The 26846-nt window shown below is 41.1% G+C and overlaps 1 protein-coding gene across 1 annotated transcript in view; it reads left to right on the top strand.

The window, feature by feature from the left end:
- mdga2a (MAM domain containing glycosylphosphatidylinositol anchor 2a) overlaps positions 1-26846 on the top strand; it is a 1018846-nt gene that overhangs the window by 501058 nt on the left and 490942 nt on the right. Inside the window, exons 7-8 of the mRNA XM_072270903.1 lie at positions 18003-18332; positions 23072-23377. Coding sequence (XP_072127004.1) covers positions 18003-18332; positions 23072-23377 — 636 coding nt within the window. The remainder of the gene's footprint in view (positions 1-18002; positions 18333-23071; positions 23378-26846) is intronic.

The following is a 26846-nucleotide window of genomic DNA, read 5'->3' as shown; positions in this document are numbered from 1 at the left end:
GAGAATGGATAACCAAGGAGCCTGAATAGGGAATGAAAAAGAGAAGAGAGGGAATGAGAAATTACCAGGTTAGAGAAATCAATAGTTCAATAGTCCATTTAATATAGGTGAAGTGTATACAATATACAAACTGAAATTCTTGTTCGTCGCAGATATCCACGAAAACAGAAGAGTTCCCCAAAGAATGAGTGACAGTAAAAATGGTATAACCTCTGAAGTCCCCCTACCCCCTGTTGCAGCAAAGCAACAACCCTCCCCTCCCCCACTTAAGCAAAAAAAAAGCATCAGCATCCTCCACTCACCAAGGAAGCAATAGCAAATCCCCCAAGAAAGACCATGATCTGCAGTGCAACAAAAACTAATCATTCACCCGATAATTCGACATACCACAGGCTCTCTCTCTCCCGAATAGAGGGACAAGGAGGCGTCACCCTTTTCAAGCGAGAGGGGTGACGTAAACAAAACAATTCACTGATTCATGATGATAAAGTCTGTTGTGTCACTTTTTTTTTTCCTGAGTTCTCTGACTCAAGAATTGGTAACAAACTCACCTGCACCAACAGGAGAGAGAGGGTGCTTCATTCACCGAGTACAGAGCCCCCGACAGCTGATCCGCTGTTCCCAGTGTTCTCTTTACTCCCGCAATGCTTCAGTTGGCAACACCGGCTGAGAGTCAGCTTGTCCACACGTCTATGAAGCCTCGGAACCCTGAAGGCAAAACTCGTCTTCTAGAACACGCCCTTGGGATATCGAAGACTGTGTGTACCTCTAGGTCAGAGTCTCCAACAGAACCTTATCCACCTTGAAAAGGAAAAAGAGAGACAATAAAGGTAGAATTTAAGCTGTTTCCACAGATAAACTTGAAGGAGTCACTGTTAAGCACCATCGCAGCTCCGCCCCTCACCATCGATGTTCATGCTGTCATGTTAGAAGCTACCTAGACGGGATATGAGGTGTTGCTCTCCAACCTGAGTATGTCCTCATTGTGACTTTAGAGGAGGCCATGGACTGACATGTCAGAATGGGAATGGGGAGTGGAATTAAAATGTTGACCACCGGAACATCCTGTTTGTTGCAGATGGAGCAAAGGTGCTCAAGAAAGTGGTCTCACAATCTACGTAGGACCTCACCGATACAGAGGAGGCTGCACAGAAGGCAACTGTGGTTATCATGATGCTGATAGCCAGGGCAAGCACCTAGTAGGCGCGGGATCAATGGGGTGCAATTTTTGCAACACAAAAAATGCTGGAGGAACTCAGCAGGCCAGGCAGCATCTACGGAAAAAAGTACAGTCAACGTTTCAGGCTGAGACCCTTCAGCAGAACAATATTCATAGTTGCTGGTCTCCATGGGCAGTGAATGCAGCAGTATCTGCAGTAGGAAACTCCACAGCAGAGTGCAATTCTCTATTTTTAGGTTATAGATGTGAATTGTCGCATCAAGAAGCTATTTATGAATGAGTTCTGCCGTAAAACAACCTGAAAATCTGGTGATTTGTAGTATGTCTGCGAGCTTTTGTGCTCTACTAAGCTTTTATTGCTGCTTAACAACCAAAGAATTGAGTTTCATGTATGGCAATTATTGGTTTTTTTGCACATTTCAAAATGTAGTTACTTTTAATATTTTGCACTTATAAACAGGGAATTGGTGATTGTGCAGTTTTACTTCAATCATATTTATGTTCCCACCTCGATTTAACACTTTGTAAAATGTATAGACCTCTGAACATTGTGGCCAAGGAATTCCACTTCCCATTCCACTACGATGGTTGCAGCATTGATGTTTGATGTGTCAGTGATTGTTCTGGTTCTACACTTGCCACTGCAAATTTCAGTCATACCTTAAGCCTACTCAGGTTGATTTCCCTCCCATGGGCTGAGATTAAGGATGAAGTGGGCCGGTGGTTGGTGATGGAGAGAAGGTCAGCAGGCAAAGGCAAGTGCTGAGGTTGGAGATAGCACAAGGTAACAAGCAAAGGAGAATGTTGGATTAGGAAATGAGGGGTAATACTGGTGGAAAACTAGGAAGAAAAGGGATATGTTTTCAGGCAGAGCATGATTGCGGCTGCCTTCAGGATGAGTTCCTCCGTGCTGCATATCCAGCTTATTTCCAGTCCTCGTTCTCCAGCAAGAGCCTGATGTGACGTTTCTTTCTGTTGTGGGTGAGGAGATGAGACTTCACTCCTTAAGCAGGAGAGAACTTAACCTAAGTTGTCTAGGGGTGATCATCAATGGGAAGTTCTTCACAAAATTTTTACTACTTTATGCTGGACTGGGACCACATCAAGTAAGCTTCAGGCTTGGCTTTGATTTGATCCTTTGGTTACCCCTATCTTCTAATCTCCCTCCCGAAGTCTGACCTTGTTCTACTTCCCGTCCCCCCAGCTCCCACTGATCTTGCACCCACGTGCCTTTTCATTTGTCACCTGCACTCCACCTCATCTCCCCCATCCCCCATCTCCAGGTCTGGCCTGTCAGTATTCACAATACAGGCTCTGACCACCTTATCTACTGTCCCCTTGTTTGCTCACTGTCACCCTTTTTAGACCCCTGTCTTACTGATACACGCAATTCACTTCTCTGCTACTTGTCTTCCTCACAATAGGTCTGATCACCATGCCTCAGGTCATCAATATCATCATTGCTATGTGTCATGTTGTATGACAGGGGTGATCATGGTCTTTGATCATGCAACATACACAAGATGCTAAAGATAACTCAGCAGGTCAGGCAGCATCTATGGAAAAGAGTAAACAGTCGATGTTTCGGGCTGAGACCCTTCAAGATTGTTCTTGGCAAATTTTCGATAAAAGTGGTTTGCCATTGCCGCCTTCTGGGCAGTTTCTTTACCAGACAGGTGACCCCAGCCATAATCAATACTCTTCAGAGATCGTCTGCCTGGTGTCAGTGGTCACATAACCAGGACTTGCTATAGGCACTAGCTGTTCATGTGACCATCCGCCACCTGTTCCCGTAGCTTCACGTGACCCTGGTCAGGGGGTGGGGGAGGGCTAAGTGAGTGCTGCACCTTGCCCAAGGGTGACTTGTAGGCTAGTGGAGGGAAGGAGCACCTTACATCTCCTTTAGTAGAGATGTACCTCCACCCTGCATTGTGTCACCCACATGTCTAAGGTGCTAGCTTTGTTTTGATTACCTAGTGAAGCCCAAACTTGATCCAGGAACTGATAAAAAGATAAATGATTCCCTTGCCTCAATGAGCTGTTCTGCTTGGATTGAGAATTTTCTGCTGTAATCAGTAACTTTCGACCTGAAGCATATTATTTTAGCCAATCCCTTGAGTACGGTAGTAGCTAGAAACGTTAGCTTTTAAGTAGCATGATGTGTTTCAACTCCATCTCTTTTACATATTATTTACTGAAAGGACATAGATGGAGACTTGTACAGAGTAGTTTAATTTTGACCTGAATATTTCAAGAAGTTTCATTTTGCAAGTGTTGACTTGAATGAAGCTTTCCTCCTCTCTGTGACAGAAACTGTGATTCCCTCTCTTGTGGCTCCTCTCCTTGTGGTTTCTACTACTCTCATGCTCCTTGACTATTTTGCCTTCTGACCCCCGACTCACTAACCACCCCTCCTTTTTGTTACCAGCACTGTTCCTTCATGATGTTCAGTCCTGTTCAGGGTCTTAATACTGGGTCAAAAGTCGACACTTTTACTCTTCCCCCACCCCTGCAGGCAGGGGCGTATCTACAGAAAATAGCGCCTATGGCAAGCACTGAAATTGCGCCCCTGTCCAGACATCTGACACCCATCTTTTAGGTAACCTTACCATAATATCAGCTCAAAAATACAAGCCAAGCTCGTTAATCTTTTAATTAACAAATTATGGCACTACATGAAAAGTATGACTGCACCTTCCTTGCTTTCACTGATGCAAATTGGTCTATGATGTGATCAAAGTCAGTTTTTTCAGTTTCTTCTCTTCCTGCACTCAGCAGAGCAAGAGCACAGAGCCATGGAGGCTCTCAAATACGAAGGTATTAGTTTTAACTTGCTGAATGATCTCTCACAGCTGGTGATGGAAATTGAAACGGTTAGCATTATCTGAATAACAATGTGAAGACTGGGGAAGACACTCTCATCTCCATACTGAACAATAAATTCAAGGAGCTCTTCAGGTCTTGATATTTTCATGTTGACCCATCTTGATAGCAACATTCTGCAATCCAAAATTTCTTCATATGGCTGCTGTCCATCAACATCAGAGCTGTACAATTCGCCCAAATTTTCACACTTCTTCTTTAGGTCGTTACTGTCAGTGCCGTAACACAGTCCCTCGACATCGAGAAGGAACCCAAACTTGGCGTCAGTGTCGTGCAAATGAGCGAACCTTTCGTCCATTTCTCTGTGAAGACAGTTGAGTGTTCCCTTCATGACTCTTTCCATTTCCTCCTTAGCTGTTAACCCAGTGTCTCTCGAGTTCTCATTAGCCATTCGTTTCTTTCGTCTCTGACGTCTTTCAGCTCCACTTTCCTCCTCCTTTGTGAAGAAACGTTTCATGGTCTTCTTACACAATGCTCTGAAAAAAGGCCATCCTAGTGCTTCTCACCCATGATCATCAAAGGCAGATCATACATCTGAAGAAAATCCTTTTTTCACTATCCGAGGATGTCTTGTCTGACTTTAATAGAAACTGCTCAGTGGTGCCCTCCCTTCAAGTGGCACCCAGGGCACGTGCCATACCTGCCAAACCCTAGATACGCCACTACCTGCAGGTGCTGCTTTAACCCACTGAGTTCCTCCAACAGATTGACCTTTTACAAACCATCTGTGCTTTCTTTTAATCTCAGAATGGTCCACTATTAATCGGGCAAGGGAATGAAGAAAACAAAGATAGCCAAGATAGGTAGAGCAACACTCTGAAAATGCTGGAGGAACTGAGCAGGTCAGGCAGCATCTATAGAAATGAATAAACATACAATGTTTCAGGCCAAGACCCTTCATCAGGACTAGAAAGGAAGGGGGCAGATGACAGTAAAAAGGGGAAGGATAGCTAGAGGTGATAGGTGAAGCCAGGTGGGTAGGAAAGGAAAAGGGCTGGAGTAGAAGGAATCTAACAGGAGAAGAGTGTGGACCATAGGAGAAAGGAAAGAAGGAGGGGCATTTGGGGATGGTGATAGGCAGGTGAGAAGAGGTAAGGGGCCAGAGTGGGGAATAAAAGAAGAGGGGAAGGGTAGGAAATTTTTCTTTCCGAAAGGAAAAGTCAATATTCTTGCCATCAGGTTGGAGGCCTCCCAGACGGAATATAAGATGTTGCTTCTCCACCCTGAGGGTGGCCTCATCGTGGCACAAAAGGAGGCCATGGACTAACTGTTTGAGAATGGGAATCACAATTAAAGTGTTTGGCCGTCAGGAATTTCTGCTTTTGGCAGATGTAGTGGAGCTGCTCGACGAAGCAGTATCCAATTTACAACGGGTCTCACCGATGTAGGGAAGGCTGCATCAGGAGCACTGGACACAACAGAGAACTCCAGCAGATTCACTGGAAGGACTGTTTGTGATGTGGAATGAAGATGAGGGAGGAGGTGAATGGGCAGGTGTAGCACTTTGGAAGCTTGCAGAGATAAGTGCCAGGCTGGATGAATGAACAAGGGAATCATGGAAGGAGCAATTTCTGTGGAAAGTGGCGAGATTGGTGGGGTTGGGGGTGGGAAGAGGTAAAGATATGTTTAGTGGTAGGATCCCTTTGGAAGTGCCAGAAATTGCAGAGAATAATGTGTTGAATATGAAGGATAGGCAAGGACAAGAGGAACTATCACTGTTAAGACGGCAGGATGATGAAGTAAGCATGGATGTTCAGGTAAGCACAGCATCAATGGTAGACGGATCTTTAAATGTTGGGCCACACTTGTTAGGTCAGTCAGGGATCTAGTCTAACAATCTAATAATCGGCACTGTGAATTGTTAATGTTATAAATTTGAACTCATACTTAAATCTGTGAATTAGCATAAAACGGTAATAGGCATTTTCTGTTTGCATGTGTTAAGTATACAGGTCAGTGCATGCTAGAGATTTTTAAATTTATAATTGTACTTATTTGAATTATTGCACAGAAGTGATGTAGGGTTTAATTGAAACTAATCTTAAAGGATATGGTGGGATCAGTCAGACAAGCACTCCAAATAAATTAGGCTATTTTTTAAAAGATTCACCGGATGGTGGAAATTGTCGATCTCCAGAGCAGCTGATCAGTGAATAGATAGTAACATCCAGGCAATCTTTCAATACTGATAGTGATTGTAAATTTGTGGATCTATTTTCAGAAATTTATAGACTTTCCAGTGATTGTCAGATGGTGAGCCATGATCTGAGTTGGGAGGGTAATAGAGGTGGCTGAAGAATCTGAATTTGATTCACCTATTAAAACACACTTATTGAATGTAACTCTGTACAATACCTCTCCTCAGTTGTTTACCTCACAGAGACTGATCTCACTTGAATTTTTATTTTCTGCTGTTTTTTCTTCCAATGGAATGCATTTTACCACATTATACCATTTCCTGGGCAACCACCAACAACAAATCCTCACTTCCTATTTCTTCATCCATGTGCTTCTCTTGGCCATATCTTTCACAGCCGCCTACTGCTCAAATCAACTTCTGTTGCTGAAATTTTTACCATGTTCAGAATCAGTTACTTTGAAGCAGAGGTTACTAACCCAATCCTCCAGAGACTTGTGAGAGAAGACGTGGGAGAATCTCCTGTATGAATGAGGTCCATGATGCCATCGGGAGAATGAAAAGCAACAAAGCTGTTGGTCCTGACAAGACCCCACCAGGGATCATCAAGGAAGGTGGACCACCACTCCTGCACCACCTACACGCCCTGCTCCCAGAGGTCTTGGAAAAGCGATAACTGCCCTCAGAGCTGAGGGATATTCTAACAGGGACCATATTCAAGAAGGAAGACAAGGCAGATTGTGGCAATTACAGAGGCATCTCCCAGTTGTCAACAATAGGCAAAGTACTTGCACGTATCCTTGTGAATCGACTTCTTCTGCTGTCTGAAGAAGTACTCCCTGAATCACAGTGTGGTTTCCGTCCATTTAGAGATACTGCAGACATAATCTTCACAGCAAGACAATTACAGGAAAAATACCGTGAACAAAGGCAACCCTTGTACTTGGCTTTCATAGATTTGACAAGGGCTTTTGATACAGCAGACCACCTAGTTCTCTGGCATATACTGTCAATACATGGCTGTCCTGACAAGTATGTACTCATAAATACTGAGGCCTCTGCATGATGGCACGTCAGCCACAGTACTCAGCAATAACGATGCTGAACGAGAACGCTTCTCTGTTAAGACAGGAGTCAAGCAGGGCTGAATCCTTGTGTCCACCCTATTTGGCATCTTTACTGCTGCCATCGTTCACCTCATAGTTCGTTAGTTCCAGCTTTATTGTCATTGCTGAGGACAACGAGACTGCAGATCTACTCCATACAGTGCAAAACAGCTTACTGGCAATTCAATTACTAAAAACACAATGACTATGTTTAAAATGATGTCTGAATTATTTAGAATGACATCTAACTTGCAACTAAATTTTTTTTAAAAAGCAAACAACTTTTTTTTTTAAAAAAAAGGCATTGTTCCATTGCGCAACAGCCCTGGAAAAAAGTTGCTTCTTCAGCCTGGATGTCTGTGCAGAGATGACTCTGTATCTCCTGCTGGATGGTAGGAGATTGAGCAGGTGATTACTGGGGTGGGATGAGTTTATCATGATTTTGTGAGCCCACCATATACGTACATCATGAGTTGCAGATGGTTTCCATGTGTGGTAGTTGTGTCCCAGTGATGTTCTAATCACTCGCTGAAGTGCACTTTGATCAATGTTGTTGCTGCTAGGGTATCATACTGTCATGCAGTAGGTCTGTATGCTCTCAATTGCACATTGATAAAGGTTTACCAGCAGCTTTTGGGGCAGATTTGCACATTTGCCAAGACTTGCCACAGGGAATCCCAATCATGTATAAAATGGACAAAAGACATTTCAACCTCAACCAGTTAAAGGCCAAGAACAAGGCCAGCACCACCACTGTCACTGAGTTTCAGTATGCAGAAGACCTCCAGTGTATCCTGAATACCTTTGCCAAGGCATATAGATTCTGGGTTTTGTTCTGATTATAAAAAAGACACATGTAACACCTGTGTAGAACCAGTTTTTTCGTGTGTGATTAGTTGTCGCACTCTTTTGAGAAAATCAAATTACACTAGGTGCTAATAGGCTATCAGAAGGTTCTAGGTATTGGAAGGAGGCAGTGAATAGAAACCACACACTACAGGAAATAAATTTTGCTTATAAGAAAAGAACAATATAGATTAGATTAGATTATGAGGACACGAAGTCCTCTTTTATTGTCATTTAGTAATGCATGCATTAAGAAATGATACAATGTTTTTCCAGAATGATATGACAGAAACATATGACAAACCGACTTAAAAACTAACAAAAACCACATAATTATAACATATAATTACAATAGTGCAAAGCAATACCGTAATTTGATAAGAACAGACCATGGCACAGTAAAAGTCTCAAAGTCTCTCGAAGGTCCCATCATCTCACGCAGACGGTGAACCTCCAGCGCCACCAACTTGCCGATGCAGCATACTGGAAGCATCTGACCACAGTCCGACTCCGAGTCCGTCCGAAAACTCCGAGCCTCCGACCAGCTCTCTGACACCGAGCACCGAGCACCATCTTTGCCGAGCGCTTCGACCCCAGCCCCAGCAACAAGCAATAGGCAAAGCCGAGAATCTGTGGCCTTCCCTTCCGGAGATTCTCGATCACACAGTAGCAGCGGCAACAAAGCAGGCATTTCAGAAGTTACTCCAGATGTTCTCTGTGCTTCTCACGGCAGTCTCCATCAAATCCGGATTGTGCACGGCCCCCTAGTTATACATACGATATTCATTCGGAATGGCCACGTGTGTGTGTGTGTGTGTGTGTGTGTGTGTGTGTGTGTGTGTGTGTGTGTGTGTGTGTCTATATATATATATATATATATATAGAGAGAGAGAGAGAGAGAGAGAGAGAGAGAAACACACACACACACACACAAAATATTTACATGATAACAACAATTCAAAATTCAAACATTCTGTTCAGGTTCCAAATCTTAGATATCAACAAAATTCCTGTTTAGTTAGAATCAGTGACATTCATTACAATAACCTTTGTTACTCCAATTTCTCTAACTAATTAGATCTAGTGTTATTCCCTATTTAAAAATTTACAGACTAAACTTTCCTTTTTACTTATCCCTAGTTAATTAGAAAACCAAATATAATTCCTATTCTCAAGTATTATAGTTAACTTCAGTTTCAGTTCCAGGCAATATATCTACAAGTTTAAATTCAAATTCAAAAATTATATATACGCAGTTTAACTCCTTTCACGACAATTCTCCAACATCACAACTCTTAAACAAAGTAAATCTCGTTCAGAAACTTATCAAAATCTTTGCAAAAATAATCAGTTCTTGCAGAAAATCAAATTTGGATTCTTCAAATGAAAATAAACTTACACATCCAACCATATTAAATCCTCTGAGTCATTACACATTTCGTTCCCATGCTGGTTCTTCACCTTGGGTGGCTCGCCATCTAGTTTCTTGGTTCATTGGAATGAAATAGTTGATCATCCACAGAAAGTCAGTTCACAAACTTGTACCAAAACTTGATCAAATCTCTTGGTTTGATTTTGCAGAACTAATTCCTGACTACACAGTGGGGCTTGTGGACACTCGTCTCTGCCGATATTGTCTTGTTAAAGCTGCTGCATGTTATAGCTGTAGCTTCAAAAAATCTTTCACTGCTATTGTCTCTCCTCCAGAGGTTTCACCCTGAGGGTTTCAAGTTTTTAGGGTAAAGATACTCACTACCAATTCCACTCTTAACAGTTCATGTCTTCAGCTTTTAATCATTGCTGCGTTTCTCTCCTCGTCCGTCCTGTATCAACCATATCCTGCCCTCGCATAGCGTTTTTATCAAATTCTTTTTTTTTAAATTGATAAACCTTGTTTTCATCCCTCCACAGGTAGAACTTTCTAATATTACAACTTCGGGCTTAATTAGCCTGGGTTACACACAGGTCCTATATCAGCAAATTCCCAACCAGCCATTTGTCATAAAAGGATGATATCGCCCTTGAAAATGTAGACCACCTTCCCTGCCTTAGCAGCATTCTCTCCTCAAAAGCAGAGATCAACCACCACATGAGTGGTGCTGCTGGAGCCTATGTAAAATTAAGAAAAGGAATCTTTCAAGACCATGGCCTACAGGTCCAAGCACAACTTTTGGTCTGTAGAGCCATTGTCCTTCCTATATTATTGTATAGATCTGAATCATGGACCACCTACAGGAGATACTGAAAGCCCTGGAAGAACAACACTTAAAGAGACTTGTGAAAGATTTTGAGGATCAATTGGAATGACAGATGTGCTAACACCAGGGTACTGGAGAAGGCCAACATGAACAGTATTTCCACCATAATAAAGCAACACTGACTCTGATGGATAGGTCATGTCATCAGATGGCTATCTAACATCTCCCCAAACAGATCTTTTACTCCTAGTTGAAGGAAAGTCACTGAGCCCCTGGTGGGCAAAGGAAAGGTTTCAGGAATACCATCAAAATCCTCCTGTAGGAATTCAACCTTACACCTAAAAACTGGGAAGGCATAGATGCATCTGGAGGAAATCTGTTCAAGAGGAAGTTACGCGAAGAGCAAGTGGCAGGTACGAAAGGGAAGAATGAACAATCAAATGACTCAACATTAACCGTGGCCACCACTTACTTGTATCCTCACTGCACCAGAAGATGTGGATCTCTGGTTGGACTCTAAACTCACCTGTGGACTCACCAATTGACAATCACTTAGGACAACATTTTACTTGACTAGAGCGATTGCACTACACTACTCTAATGCCCCCTGCTCTGCACCCCTCCCCCCTCACCCACACTAGAATATCTTATCTGTACCCCTCTAGCTCTTTGCCTCTCTATCCATGCTTACATATATTTCATTAATGAGAATTTTTTGCCAGTCATTGCATTCACTCTATCTATGGATGCTGTGTATTTACATTTGTTACAGAGCATACAACATCGAGCAGTGCAACACCAGATAAACCATTTTGTCCCACAGTGTTGTGCCAGTTTTGATACTAATTTATGCCTGTTCTCCTCCTTTGTTTCATGTGTATCCATCCTTCTCCTTCAACTTCATGTATCTTTCTAAAAGTCTCTTAAACTCCACCAAACCGTCTGCTTGTAATCTATTCCAGTTACCTGCCACTCTATGTAAAAATGAAACAACCTACCCCTCACATCACCTTTAAACACCCTTCTGTAATTTTAAAAGCGTGCCCTCTGGTGTTTGAAATTTCCACTCTGGGGAAAAGATTTTGGCGCTAACTATGCCTCTCATAACTATAAAAACTACCATCAGGTCTCCCATTAGCCTCTGATGCTCCAGAGAGAATAACCCAAGTTTGTCCAACATCCTGGTAAAAGTCTTCTGCACTCACCCTCTCCACAGTTTTTGCATTCTTCCTGTAATGAGAGTGACTATAACTGTACTCAACACTCACAAGTGTGGCCTGACTAGAGTTTTATATAGCTGCAGCATAACCTCAATACTCTTGTATTCGTACAACTTGGGTTGTTTTCTCTGGAGCTGTGGAGGCTGAGGAGAGACCTGATAGAGCCTTATAAGATTATTTGAGGAAAAGATAGATAGAGAAACACTAACTTTTTTCTAGAGATGAAGTGTCTAACCCTGCACTGCCTGGGATGCTGGTGGAGGCAGAGAAGTACATGAAAGAATTTTAAGAGATATTAGATAGGCACATGAATGTGAGGGAAGTGGAAGGATACTGACATTATGTAGGCAGAAGGGATTAGTTTAGTTGGCTGATTGATTACTAAATGGTTTGGCACAACATTGTGGGCCGAAGGGCCTGGCCTTGTGCTGTACACAGAACAGTGCTATATTCTATCCACTATGTTCTAAACCTCATGTTGGTGGTCAGAGTCTGAATAGGAATCAGAATCAAATCTATAATCACTGACATGTGTCATGAAACTTGTTGTTTTGCAGCAGGAATACAGTGCAATACATAACAATTATGTTGTAAAAATAAATTAATAGTACAATTGAAGAACAATAGATGGTGTTCATGGGTTCAGAAATCCGATGGCGAAGGAGAAGAAGTTGCTCCTAAAGCATTGGTGGTGGGTGGCTCTTCAGGCATCTGTAGCTGTAACGAGACGAGAAGAGGGCACGTCCCAGATGTCCTTACTGATGGATGCTCCCTTTTTGGGGCACAGCCTTTTGAATATGTCCTTGATGGTGGGGGAGGGTGTTGTGCCAGTGATGGGGCTGGCTGAGTCTACAACTGTCTATAACCCTCAGTAGCCTCTTTCATCCTGCACAGTTGGAATCTCCATTCCAGGCGGTGATGCAACCAGTCAAAACACTATCAACTGCACATCTGTAGAAATGTTTTGAGATTCTTCGGTGACATTGTAAATCTCCTCAAACTCCAAACTCCCTGGGGTTCATTCTTTGTGATTGCACCAATGTGCTGGGTCGAAGATAGAACCTCCAATATGTTGACGGTATGAACTTGCTTCTCACCCCTTCCACCCTACCCCCCCCCAACCCCTCCCCACCATGAAGACTGGTTTATGTTCCCCTGATTTGCCCCTCCTGAAGGCCATAAACAATTACTTTTTTCTTGCTGATGCTAATTGCAAGAATGTTTATGCAACACCATTCAACCATCTGATCTATCTCACTCCTGCATGCCCAACTTGCCGAGTAGCTTTCCGTATGTTTGGCAAGCTATTGGAGAGGGTACTGAGGGATAGGTTTCATGTGCTTTTGCTTTGCTCTGTGAAGTTATATGCTAATGGTTCTACCAACCACACTTTGCGCACTCTTAACCTAATCTCAGCTGGATTCAGTTTAATTTATATGATTTACTCCAGTTTGAGGTGGTGGGATCCAGGCCTAAGAGTATTGAAGTGACTGAACCCAATGTTTGGATGATGGTTTAGGCGCTGGGCTGAGTGCAAAGTTCAGGGTGTCGGGGCCTGAGGTGAGGAACAGGCTGGTTCTGCTCTCTGCTCCTTGAGGTTTATTTGGCTCTGTGCTGTGGATGGACTCGGGACTTCAGTTCAGAATATTATTTGCTTATGTTTATTGTTTGCATGATTTGTTTTTTCTCTGCACCTTGGGTGTTCAATGACCCTCACTTTTTATGGGTTCTTTTGAGTTTCTTTGTTTCATGGCTGTCTGTTAGGAGAGACATCTCGAGGTTTTATAATGTTTACGTACTTGGATAATAAATGTACTGTGCTTTGAAACATGTCCTCTGTGCAGCTTGCTTTCAGTTTCTGATGCTGTGTCAAGCCCCAGTTTCCTGATGAATAAGTTGTAACTGTTGATATCCACTCTGTTCATAAAACAGATCCCACCTCCACCTCCCAGTTTATATTCTTTTGCCTGAAGTGAAAGTGTATAACATTTCTCACCAGTATAGCCATATTGCTAATATTGACAATTCATCACCTCTATATTGATTTTGTTGACCATGTCCTTCCTTTATTTCAATCAATTTTTCCCTCTGCAGGTTCAGTGACAGCTTTCCCCACCCTTACCGGGCAGTGAATGCCAGATCCCCACCCCTATAAGGAACAATGGAACACAGGTCATATTTACCCTTTTCATCATAAAATTAAGCAGAAATATTGACCAGAATAAATATACTTTTCCTTCCCTTTAATGTAGTGAATCTTTTGTATTAATCCGAGAAAGCAGAGAGTCCCTCAGATTAAAGTAACAATTAAGAAATACTGAATAAGACTGTATTTGTAAAACTATGGGTTATGAGTTGGGGAGTGAGATGAACCTGAAGTCCATTTTTGGCAAGCATGGACAAGCTTTTATAACTTTTACCAAAATATTAAATGTTCAATATGTAGCACTCCCTCAGTCTCTGAACAGATAACAATGATTATCTATGGTCTGCTTCCATTTCCAAAATTCCGATTCCCAGGACCCGGCTTTCCTAGTTGAAAACAATTAATTCTTTCAGCCACAGTGTAGTGGCACCCATATAAACACACTCTGAGCAAAGAGAACTCCATTTCATCTTTGCTTCGTTTAATTTCTTAGATTCAATGTTTACTTGTTTATAATGATGTCGGTCTCTTCGTATCAGTGTCCACTGCTAGTGTGCTGGAAAGTATCAAGAATATGAGGGAACATTGAATTTAGGGAAGGATGTGTATTGTATTATTAATCAGATACTGTATCATTGACTCATTCGGAAAGCAGAAGGCCACTTCTCCAGTCATGCCTGTGCTGAAAAATGTTCAAAAACAAAATTACAATATTATGCTAATAGAAAGCAGAAAATGTTGGAAACACTCTACTGGTCAGGCAGCATCTCAAAGTCAAAATAAATTTATTGTCCAAGTACAAATATGTCACCATATGCAACCCTGAAATTCATTTTCTTGTGGCCTTTCATAGTAAGTGCAAAGAGAAAAATAAAACATAAATAAATAAGTAAACAAGAGAAATAAATATATAGTAGTAGGCCCTCCATTAACTGTGGTTGACCATGGATGTTGTGTCCTGTCTGTCTACGCAAACCAGGGCAGTACAATATGGAGAGCAAGCTGTTGCCGAGGCAGCAGGTTCCCCCACTCCATGCAGCTGATGAATCCAAAGGAACAGTAGAGGCTGACACAGTTTGATACCAGCAGCTTCGCAGGAGCTGCTATTCAGCATTGAACTCAACATAGGACTGCCTTAGGGACTCCAGTTCCGGATTCTTCCGAAGGTTTTTGCTCCTGTAGCCTTCTCCATGAGTGGGAATAGCTGTAAGGCAGTGGAAGCTTGAGGTCAGTTTTCCTTCTCCTAGATGAGCCGCCACCATGGTTAACAAGCCCCAACTGCCTGAAATAAATAAATAAATAAGCAATAAATATTAAGAACCTGAGATGAAGAGACCTTGAAAGTGAGTCTACAGCAGGATTACCCAAACTTTTTTATACCATGGACCAATACCCCATTAAGCAAGGGGTAAGTGGACCCAAAGTTGTAAACCCCAGGTTGTGGGAACAGTTCAGTGTTGGAGTGAGTGAAGTTATCCCCTCTGGTTCAAGAGCCTAACGGATGAGGGGTAATAATTATTCCTGAACCTGATGTGGGTCCTGAGTCTCCTGTACCTCCTTTGTGTTGGCAGCAGCAAGAAGAGGACATGACTTGGATGGTGGGGGACCTTGATGATGGGTGCTGCTTTCCTGCGACAGCACTCCCTGTAGGTGCGTTCAATGGTCAGAAGAGCTTCACCCATGATGGATTGAGCTGTACCCATTTCTTTCTGTGGGCCTTTCCATTCAAGAGTTCCATTCCAGGCCGTGATGCAACTAGTCAATTAACTCTCCCTCTCTACAGCACATCTGCAGAAGATTGTCAGAGTTTTAGATGACATGCTGAATCTTTGCAAACTTCTAAGAAAGTATATATATACACATATTATACACAAGAGATACTGCAGATGCGGGGAATCTGGAGCAACGCATACAAACTGCTGGAGGAACTCAGCAGGTTAGGGAGTATCTATAAAAATGAGTAAACAGTCAACATTTCGGGCCAAGACCCTTCATCAGGTTTGAAAGTACATAATTCAAAGTTCATATATGTTACCATATAGTATTTTGAGATTCATTTTCTTGCAGGCATTCACAGTAGAACAAAAAATCCATAGATTAATTAAGAATTGTACATAAATCAAAAACTGACAAATAACCAATGTGCAAAAGATGACAAATAGTGTAAATATTTAGAAATTAAATACCTAATACTGAGAACATGAATTGTCGAGATGTTGGAAGTGAGACTATGGATTGTGGAGTCAGTTCAGCATTGAGGTGAGTGAAATTATCCATGCTGGTTCAGTTTGTAGGGTAAGAACTGTTTCTGAACCTGGTGGTGTGGGACCTAAGGCTCACGTACCTCCTGCTCAACGGTGGGAGTGAGGAGAGAGCACGGCCTGGATGATGGATTCTGCCTCCTTGTAAATGTGCTCAGTAACGGGGAGGGCTTTGCTGTGATGGAACGCCCAATGTAAGATTGGCTTTGCTGCGATGGTTGGGCTGTATCCACCATGTTTTGTAGACATTTTCATTCCTGAGCATTAGTGTTTGCATCTGTTGAAAGAGAAACATTGTTAATATTTGAGATGAAACTCTCTTTTCACATTTGCTGCCTGCCCTGCTGAGAGTTTCCAACATTTTGTTTTTATTTCTCATTTCCAGCATCTTCAATCTTTTTTTAACATATTTCAAAGGAATAACTCGTATTTCATTGCCTTAAAAGGAGTTTGGTGAAATTTCTGTTGTTTGTTTTTACTGTTTTAATGTTGCAATTTCAAATGTGGTTCACACTGCACTGCTCTTAAAATGAATAGTCTGTGTGATTATTCTGTCAGTAAATATAACCTGTTTATTATGGTGGCCATTCTGCAGTTTGTGCTCATGCTGAGGTTCTTTGTCAAAAGAGGCCGACGTGATTGCCTCAGTTGGCATTCTTCCTGGATGAGGCTAGACAGCAAGGATCAACATTGAGCTCTTGTTCCATGTCTTACTTGATTAGGTTAAAATTTTCACTACAGATATTCCTGCTCATTGGCAGTTGAATCCCAGAGAATTAGACATTAAATTCATGCTGCATTTAATAATGCTGATAGTTCCTAAGATACTAAGAATGCACATCCAACTGATGTCTCGTGGTGACCTGGTGACTTATGTTGGACATTAACACATGTGGTTCTTTGAAGAGGTGATATATGTTATGGACTAAGCATAATCCAGTATATGGTCTAAGATTTACAGGATTAATAAAATGCTGCAGCAAAGATTATCAAATAAACCAAAAGCTCATTGTGTAGGAGAAAACATACTGGCCTGGATGATAGTAAGCAGAGAAATGGCATAAATGAAAATTTGCTGAGGACATAAAGACAGGAAGGAAAGTTAGCTGTGAACAGAACATAAGCAGTACATTAAAGGACATACATAGGTGGGTTAACTGAGTAGGCAAAGTGGAGTAAAATGTAGAAAAATAAAATTGTTCATCTTGGCAGTACAGATGAAAAAGGAGCACATTATCTAAATGGTGAGAAACTGTGAAGGTGTGCATTGCAGATGCACCTGGGTGTCCCAGTGCATGATTCACAAAAGGCTAGTATAGAGGAGCTGTAAACGATTAGAAAAAATAACAATTTCATAGTTTATTGCTGGGGGGATAAAACAGAAAAGAAGGGATGTTCTGCTTCAGTTATATGAGGTACTAAGACCACATCTAGAGTTCTCTCTTAACTGTTGGTCTCCTTATTTAAGCAGGGAATTGATGCAGAGAAGGTTTATTAAACTGATACATGAAATGAGCAAGTTGTCTTATGAGGCAAGGTTTGATGACTATGCTTATATCCCTTAGAGTGTGTAAGAGTGGCAGGGAATTTGATCAGAGCTTTAAATTTTCTGAGGGAAGTCAGTGGAAAGGATGTTTCCTATTTTGAGATGAACTAGAATCAAGGTTTGCTGTATGAAAATAAGGAATGGCCCATTTATGATAGGGATGAGGCAAAATGTTCTCTCTCAAAAAATCATAAAGAGATGATAGTACCAGGAGTAATAAGCAAGCGGGCGTAAGATTTTTCTTTACAGACAGGAATGCAGAGTTAAGGTTGCAGTCAGATAAGTCATGTTCTTACTACATGGTGGAGCTTTCTATGGGTCTAAGTGGCCTGATTGTTTCCTTAATACACATGTTTGTAGGTCATGCACACACATTAAAAAAAATTAAGGTGTACTCATCAGAGGGATAAATTTAATTTGCTTATTCTTTGTTTTATATGTAAAAAAAAATTGAACATCAACTCTGTTCTTTATCCTAGCTCTGAAAAAGGGCCGTTTCTGGATTACCCCAGATCCTTACCACGATGATGATAACATTCAGATTGGCCGTGAGGTTAAAATTTCCTGTCAGGTGGAGGCCATTCCCCCAGATGAGTTGACATTCTCGTGGTTCAAGAATGGACGTCCACTTCGGAGCTCGGAAAGGATGGTTATTTCCACAACAGATCCTGATGTCTCACCGGGCACAACCAGTCTGGACATTATTGACTTGAGGTTCACCGATTTTGGGACATACACTTGTGTAGCTTCGCTAAATAGCAAGGTTGTGCCTGACATCAGCATTGATGTCAATATATCTAGCAGTACAGGTGAGTACTTGAGGAAATTTTGAAAATAAGCATGTTTATCCTAGAATTCATTGTTGCATTTGCACAAGATGTTGGTGAGATGGCATTTGAAATATTTTGTTCAGTTCTGGTCACTCTACTATAGGAAAGATGCCATTAACCTTGAAAGAGTATAGAGGAAATCTACAAGGATGTTGCAATGAATTGAGTTATGAAGAGAGGTTGAGCAGTTTGGGACTTAATTCCTTGGAGCTTACAAGAATAAGGGGTGATCTTATAAAGGTGTATAAATCATGAAGGGCATAGATAGGGTTCATTTATTTTTTCCAGGATTGGAGGGTGTAGGTTTAAGGTGAGAGTGGAGAGGTGGAGAGATTTCAACCAGCCCAGCTTGAAGAAGTCTCTGACCAACTACCACCAGCATATCACCTGGGGAACCAGAGGAGCAAACACACTTGATGACTGTTACACCACCATCAAGAACACTTACACCACCATCAAGAACACTTACTGAGGCATCGAGCGCCTGCACTTTGAAATGTCCAGTCACCTGGCTGTACATCTACTTCCAGCATACAGGAGGAGACTAAAGACCACTGCACTAGTGGTGAGGGTGAAGAAGATATGGCCAAGGGAGGCAGAGGAGTTCTTACAGGAATACTTAGAGTTGACAGACTGGACAATATTCAGGGTTTCATCTTCAAATATGAATGAATGTGCCACAGTTGTCACTGACTTCATCAAGACCCGTGTGCATGAGTGTGTGTCTTCAAAGACATAGCGACATACCCAAACAAAAGTTATAGGTGAACCAGGAGAGTCATAGTCTGCTGAGGGCTGTACCTGTGGCATTCAAGACCAGTGATCCCGAACTATACAAGAATTCCAAGTGCATCCTGTGGTAAACTATTTTAAGAGTGAAAAACAATTCCGATTGAAATTAGAGATGGAATTGGATGCATGTCATCTATGGCAGGGTTTGCAGACCATTGGTTCCTATAAAGCAAAATCTAATGTGATGAATGGCCGTGATGCTTCACTGCCAGATAAGCCCAGTGACTTTTATGCACACTTTGAAATGGAGAATAAAGGTACACCTGTGTGAATCTTTACAACATTTGGTGACGCTGTGATCTCTGTCTCGGAGGCAAGCATCAGAACATCTTTCAACAGGATGAACTCTCACAAGGCGCCTGGTCCTGATGCTGTACCTGGTAGGGCACTGATATTCTGTGCCAGCCAACGTATGGGAGTTATCAAGGATATCATTAATCTATGAGTGCTACAGTTAGAGGTCCTCAACTGCTTTAAAAAGGCAACAATCATAACAGTGTCCAAGAAGAGCAGGGTGACCTGCCTCAATGACTATCGGCCAGTTGCACTCACATCTACAATGATGAAGTGTTTTGTGAGTTTAGTCATGACTAGGTAAAACTCCTGTCTCAGCAAGGACTTGAACCCACTGCAATCTGCCGATTCCCACATTAGGCTTATATGCTGGCTGGTGGCATAGTGGCATCCACGCTGGATTTCGAGGTGCGTGATCCTGGGTTCGAATCCGGCCGTTCTCTATCTATGCTGAGTTGAGTGTTGAGCTAGCAACTCTGTCCGATTTTTAAAAAACTAACAAAATGCTAAGGAAACAGCAAGGTTGCTGTCCGATGCACCACAAGGCGTGGTTAGCAACAACAACAATAGGTCTACAGTGGATGCAATCTCACTGGCTCTCCACTCGGCCTTGGATCACCTGGACAATAGCAATACCTGCATCAGACTGCTGTTTATTGATTGCAGCTCAGCATTCCACAGCATTATACCCTCAGCACTAATCAACAAGCTCCAAAACCTGGGCCTCTGTATCTCCCTCTGCAACTGGATCCTTGACCTTCCCACTGGGAGATCACAGCTATGAAATCAAGGCAGCTCATCTAGTTTAACTTTGGTAATTAATAATGGTTTAAAGAGAGCAAGTATTTTTTCATTACCCTAGGTGACATTTATACAGCAAATATCCGCACTGAAATCTGTCTCCGCATTTGATCCCAGTCACTGTGAAGGTGGTCTCATTTCCATTTGTTATTAGTCTGTAAATTCTTTTGTACCAGTACATTTAATGTTACTGTATTGCTGAAAATTTCCAATATATGTAAATAGCAAGGGTCCCTCATTGATCAGATTTTCCTATTGACAATCTAGTCAAAATCAATCAAAGCTTTATGCTATTTTTCTCAAGTGAATTTCTCCCCCAGCTCCAGCCTACATTGTAGCTCCTGCTTTCCCATTTTTCATACTGTTCATTTAGTAAAGACAGCATTCCAGTCAATGCTGATGTTTCTGCTACCTCTTGAATCATAATGTGCACTGGATATTGAATAAACTGCCCATGTAACTCACTTCTTGACCTTCGGTGCATTAAAGTTTACTCTAATTTGACAGTGAAGAAAAGGAGATTTAGTATTTGTAAAAGACAAGTCTCTAATATTAAGCAAAAGAAGATTCTGAAATGCATACAAGGCTTCATTAATTCAATGCTGTTTACTCGTTTGACTAAAACTGACTGAGTAATAATATTTGATGGCAGAGTTCCATTATTCTAAAGGCTTTAGTCAACCATGTCTAAATAGCATTCGTTCATATTAGTCAAAGCAGAACTGCGTTCTTTCTTTGTATCTGGCAGAGAGTGACAAAACGGTTCCCTAGACAGCTTAAATGTCAAATGCATTCAAACACAGCGGTGTGCAAGGAATCAACTTTATAATTAAATAGCTCACTGCTCTTCAAACTTTATTGAAAACTCTGAGTGAAAGCACATTATTTGTAGGTAAAGGCCTGAATCTCGATAAAGACAGTCACTGATTTCCAGCAGTCACAGCTTTTTAAAAACATTTTTGGCCTCACAATAAATACGGTATTCAAACAAAATTTGATCTTCGTATTAACCTTTAAGAAACATTTTATCTGTGAAAAAAGATCAAGTATTTCCTGTGAATTCTCTTCTATTTTTACTAACAAAAATACCTTTTGAAAAACTGATGGCAAATTAAATATTAAAAACAATTCATTGTATCATGCAGACATTTCTAATCTGAAAGAGTTCTACATTACATCAAATTGGATAAGGCTGGGAAGCTATGTAAATAAGTTGAAATAATACAACAAGGAACTTCCAAGTTTTTTTTAAGAAAATATTTAACAATTTTTAAAAAAATTTTGGACCTATTCTTCTTGCCCTCCAACTTGATATAATATACATTTTTACATTTAGTTTGAGGGAAAAATGAATGAGTCCATTGTTTCAAACCTAAGTAAGGGCTTGAAAGTAGTGCCGACTATGGTGAACTGGCAAACTAGGTGAAGGATCAGTTGGGCTGGATGGAGTGGGTGGCGATTGTCAAGAGCTGTGATGTCAAGAGTTCAGGGCTTGTATGTATTTGTTAGGGTGAAGGGCAAATCTGATAAATTTACTTTGAATTTTGAACTTTTTAAGCTTTGGAAACCCTGGTTGATGAGAGATATTAAGGATCTGGTTAAGAGAAAGAGGAAGGCATACACTGTGTGTACACAATTGGAAATCATGAATCTCTTGACAATTACAACAAACGGAGGAGTGCTCTTAAGTGAAGAGCTCAAAGTTCAAAGTAAACTTATCATTAAAGTACATGTTTGTCATGATACACAACCCTGAGATTCATTTTCTTATGGGCATACTTAATAAATCCATAATAGAATAATAACCATAATAGAATTAATGAAAGACCGCACCAACTTTGGTGTTCAATCAGTGTGCAAAAGACAACAAACTGTGCAAATACAAAAGGTAAAAAATAATAATAATAAATAAGTAAATAACCAATAAATATTGAGAACATGAGATGAAGTTAGAAGAGCAAAAGGAGGATATGAGAAGGATCAGGCAGGCAAGGTGAGGCAAAAGAAATGGCTGAGATTTTTAATGAATATTTCCCTTCAGTTTTTACTGTGGAGAAAATGTTGAAAGCTAAAGTAATGGGGGTAATGGGACGTGCTGCCTTAGCAGGAAGGAGGAGTTGGAAGCATTAAAGTGCACTAATGGGATAAATCTCCACAGTCTGACCCAGTGCATTCTTGAACTTTGTGGGAAGCTAGAGAAAAAAATTGCTGAAGCCCTTGCAGAGATTTTTGCTTCATCTTTGGCACTAGACAAAGTTCCAGAAGACTGGAGACTGGTTGTGTGTGGGAAGTTGTGTCAGACAGATCTCTTACATAAGAACATAAGAAGTAGGAGTTGGCCATTCAGCCCATCGAGCCTGCTCCACTTTTCAATAAGATCATGCCTAATCTGACTATGATTAGTCACCACTTACCTGCCTTTTCCCCATAACCCTTAATTCCCCGACTATGCAAAAATCTGTCCAACCTTGTAACCAAAAGGATAGATGGGGTAGGGTAGTGGATGTTGTCTACTGCATCTGGACTTTAACAAGGCATTTGACAAGGTCTCTCAAGGCAGGATAGTCTGAAAGGTTAGATTCCACGGTATCCAAATGAAGATAGTGTGTTGGATTCATAATTGGCTCAGTGGTAGGAAGCAGGACTGATGTTACAGTCAGATCGCATGCCTTGTCCTGCTCCTAACTCATATGTCCTCATTTAAAATGATGTGAAATTTGTGCTTTTCCAAATAATACACCTATTTCCAGTATATATATACTGTTCACACTGCTGCACAGGGATGTCAAGTCGTTCAATGAAACTATGTTATCCTTCTTTCTGTTTACAAGTTCCGCCAACGCTGTCTGTCCCAAAAGAGAAATCTCTGATGGTTGCTCGTGAAGCTGACACAGTGGAGCTACAGTGCTTGGTTTCTGGGAAGCCAAAGCCCATAATCCTCTGGTCTCGCTATGATAAAGAGAAAGAGAAGGAACTTCCAATGCCTGACGGCTCCATGCAGATGGAAAGTTATGATGGATTATTGCGCATTGTGAATGTATCCAGGGACATGAATGGAATATATAAATGCCAAACGAGCCAGTACAATGGATTTAACGTGAAACCACGTGAAGCAGCTGTGCAGCTCATTGTGCAATGTAAGTGATTCAGATTTCTCTTTGAGGAATAGCCTTATGAACTTTTATAATTATTGATTCTTTCCCATAATTGTGTCAGAGAATTTTACAATCAAAATACTGCCTTTATGTTATTCCATCCTTTAAAAGTACGATTGGCTCCTGGTAAGTATACAGCCAATCAGATTAACATCTATTTTGGACCTTTGGTTCACAATAGAATACATCGTGATTCCTTTCAGCTAAATAAATGTTTTAAGCACTACATACAAACGTTTCAAGAAATATTTCATGCTTTAACATTGATATTGTATCTTTGCATTCCAAATATTGAAAATGCTTGGTGAACATAACATATCATGCATTGGTCATTTTTAAAAAAATCTGAAATGTGATTTTTAAAATTGTATTTCTTAAGTAAATAGACTGATGAGGAAATGTGTCGAATTGTGCTAAATTGTCTTTTGGTCGGGGATACTTTGCAGTGGAATAGTGTAAAGAAAAGTTGCTTAGAATTAAAGCTACAAACAATAGAACAAATATATTTTTATTGATGTGGAAATGTTGACTAAGAAGAACAAGGTCTGAGTAAATTCAGAGGTTGCTGCAGTACTTCATGTTCAGCAACTAATGATCTTGCATGTCGACTACATGACTCCAAAATGAGATTGTTGAAAGATGTGTTGTGGGTGAAGCACTGCTTCAGTTCTCCCTCTGAGCATGAAGGAAATTTTGGTAGATGGTCCTGCTAATTCTGAAGTGATTTGCTGGAGAGGAACCAATGTGGGACTTCAAGTTTGTCTAGTGCCAGAAATGAATCTACATCTCGTTGTGAATTCAGCAAGAAAATCAGATTGTTGCAATGTGTGGCCTTGGGTAGGTGTGGTTGATGGTCAATACAAGACACAGTATGTTAACAGAAAGCTCAATTTTTGTAAAAGTCAAATCCCTAAGTGCCTCTTGTGAAGTTATTATGCTGTTTATGAAGTGCACTCTTCAAAGAGTTTATGGCAGCCTTTCTCATATTAATTGGTAAATTAGAGGGGATAAAATTCTAGGGGAGGATCATGTTACAGGAGCTTGTACACAAGTAAGGTCACATATAGATCAAAAATGACATGAACAACCTTTAGTGCCATACTTATTCAGCAGATCTTCCCAGAGAATTCTTAAATTCACGTCTGATACATCACTGCAGCAATGTTATCAATTAGGATGAAGGATGCACTTGTGTAAATAAGTACTGCTGGCTCTTTTAGATGTGTGAGGTGTTGCTGCATTTTCATGGCACAAACTCATTGCCAAACAGATTGTGAAAGGATACCTTGTCAAAAAAAATCAAGAAAACTTTTCTATGTTTGAAATTACCCGAGTCTTCATTCCTCTCGCATGGTTCAGCGGTATCATTTGACACAACATATTTCTGTACAGCTGCTCCAGTGTACTGATGTTGTTACAGATAGACTGCGGCGCTCAAGAAATACGTGGAGTGTCTGGACATTTTTGTGATCTACCTCCAGCACTTCGGCTGCATCACTGTAATTGTCAAACAGGGAAATGTTCTTCCTCAGTAACATTTCACAAATCTTTCTGCTTGTGTATAGGTCTAACACACAACAACTCAAGTACTAATTAACCATCAACAGAGAAAAAAATTATAAATATTTTAGAGAAATTTCATAACGTTGATAATAACATTTGGTTGCATCTTTTAATGTCAGCAGTATCTCCGTTAATAAAACTCGAGCCTTTTGAGGTGACAGTTTTAACCCACTGCAATGACTTATCTATGTAAAAACGTTAATTTGTGTTAGATGTTTGCACTTAACAAACATTTTGATCATTAATTGAGGGATGGGGGAAAAAGAGGATGAGAGGGAGGGTTGGTGGAGAGATGGTGTGAGGCAACAGTAGCACCATACTGTAGAATGCCAGATTTAAAATTATTGATTGAGAATATAATTGAAACATTATCAACCTGCTGCTTCTTACAGGAGACAGCTTCACACTTTGCAATCCTTGCATGAAGCAGTGTTTCCTAATTTCTGCTGCCCAATTTGAGTACTGCAGGTTTTTCATAATTCTATACAATAAGAAATGTCCCATCAGTGAGGAATCAATATCATTCTGTAGGTCCATTGTGATATTCTGTGTCACTGGAGCAGGAACATGGTATCTAAAGTGAGGAGTCCTCTGACTTCCAAAGCACAGAACCATGGTTAATGTTCTATTTGGGCTTTTATTCGTAAAGGGGGCCTTTTCTAGTTGGCTGCCGGTGACTAGTGGTGTTCCTCAGGGATCAGTATTGGGGCTGCTACCTTTCACATTGCTTGTCAATGATTTAGATAATGGAATTGATGGCTTTGTGGCAAAGTTTGCAGATGATATGAAGCGAGGTGGAGGGGTAGGTAGTGTTGAGGAAGCAATGTGATTACAGTAGGACTTGGACAAATTGGAAGAAACAACAGAAAAGTGGCAGATGAAATACAGTGTTGGAAATTGTACAACAATGCATTTTAATAGAAGGAACAATAGTGCGGACTATTATTTAAATGGGGAGAAGGTTCAAACATCAGAGGTGCAGAGGGAACTGGGAGTCCTCGTGCAAGACTCCCAGAAGGTTAATTTACAGGTTGAGTCTGTGGTAAAGAAGGCAAATGGAGTGTTGGCATTTATTTCAAGGGGAGTAGAATGTAAAAGCAAGGAGATAATGCTGAAGGCTATAAGACTCTAGTCAGGCTGCACTTGAAGTATTGTCAACAGTTTTTGGCTCCGTATCTCAGAAAGGAGATGTTGTCATTGGACAGAGTCCAGAGAAGGTTCACGAGGATGATTCTGGGAATGAAGGGGTTAACATATGAGGCGCATTTGGCAGCTTTGCATCTGTACTCACTGGAATTTAGAAGAATGTGGGGGTGGGGGTATCTCATTGAAACCTACCGAATGTTGAAAGGACTAGATAGGGTAGATGTGGAGAGGATGTTTCCTGTGGTGGGAGTATCCAGAACTAGAGGGCATAGCCTCAAAATTTCGAAAAGAAGTAAGGAGAATTTTTTTTAGCCAGAGGGTGGTGAATCTGCCACACACTGCATTGAAGGCCCAGTCAGTGCGTATATTTAACGCAGAAGTTGATCCTTTCCTGATCGGTCAGGGCATCAAAGGAAATGGCGAGAAGGCAGGTGTATGGGGTGGAGTGGGATCCAGGATCAGCCATGATGGAATGATGGAGCAGACTCGATGGGCTGAATGGACTAATTCTCCTCCTATGTCTTATGGTCTTAAATGCTGTATTAAAAATTGTAAATTAAGTGCAGTTACCTATGTAAGTTTTTTTTTAACTTGGCAGGTCTCCAAATCTAAGTTATAAAGAAAGCATTGATTAGTAACAGCTGGTGCAGCAGGGGCAGCACAGTAGCGTTGTGTTTAGCACAAGACTTCATAGTACAGGTGACCTGTGTTGAATTCCCACCGCTGCCTGTGAAGAAATATG

This window comes from Mobula birostris, chromosome 1 (assembly GCF_030028105.1).
Source record: "Mobula birostris isolate sMobBir1 chromosome 1, sMobBir1.hap1, whole genome shotgun sequence".
Classification (NCBI taxonomy): domain Eukaryota; kingdom Metazoa; phylum Chordata; class Chondrichthyes; order Myliobatiformes; family Myliobatidae; genus Mobula; species Mobula birostris.
This window is presented reverse-complemented; position numbering and strand designations above follow the sequence as displayed.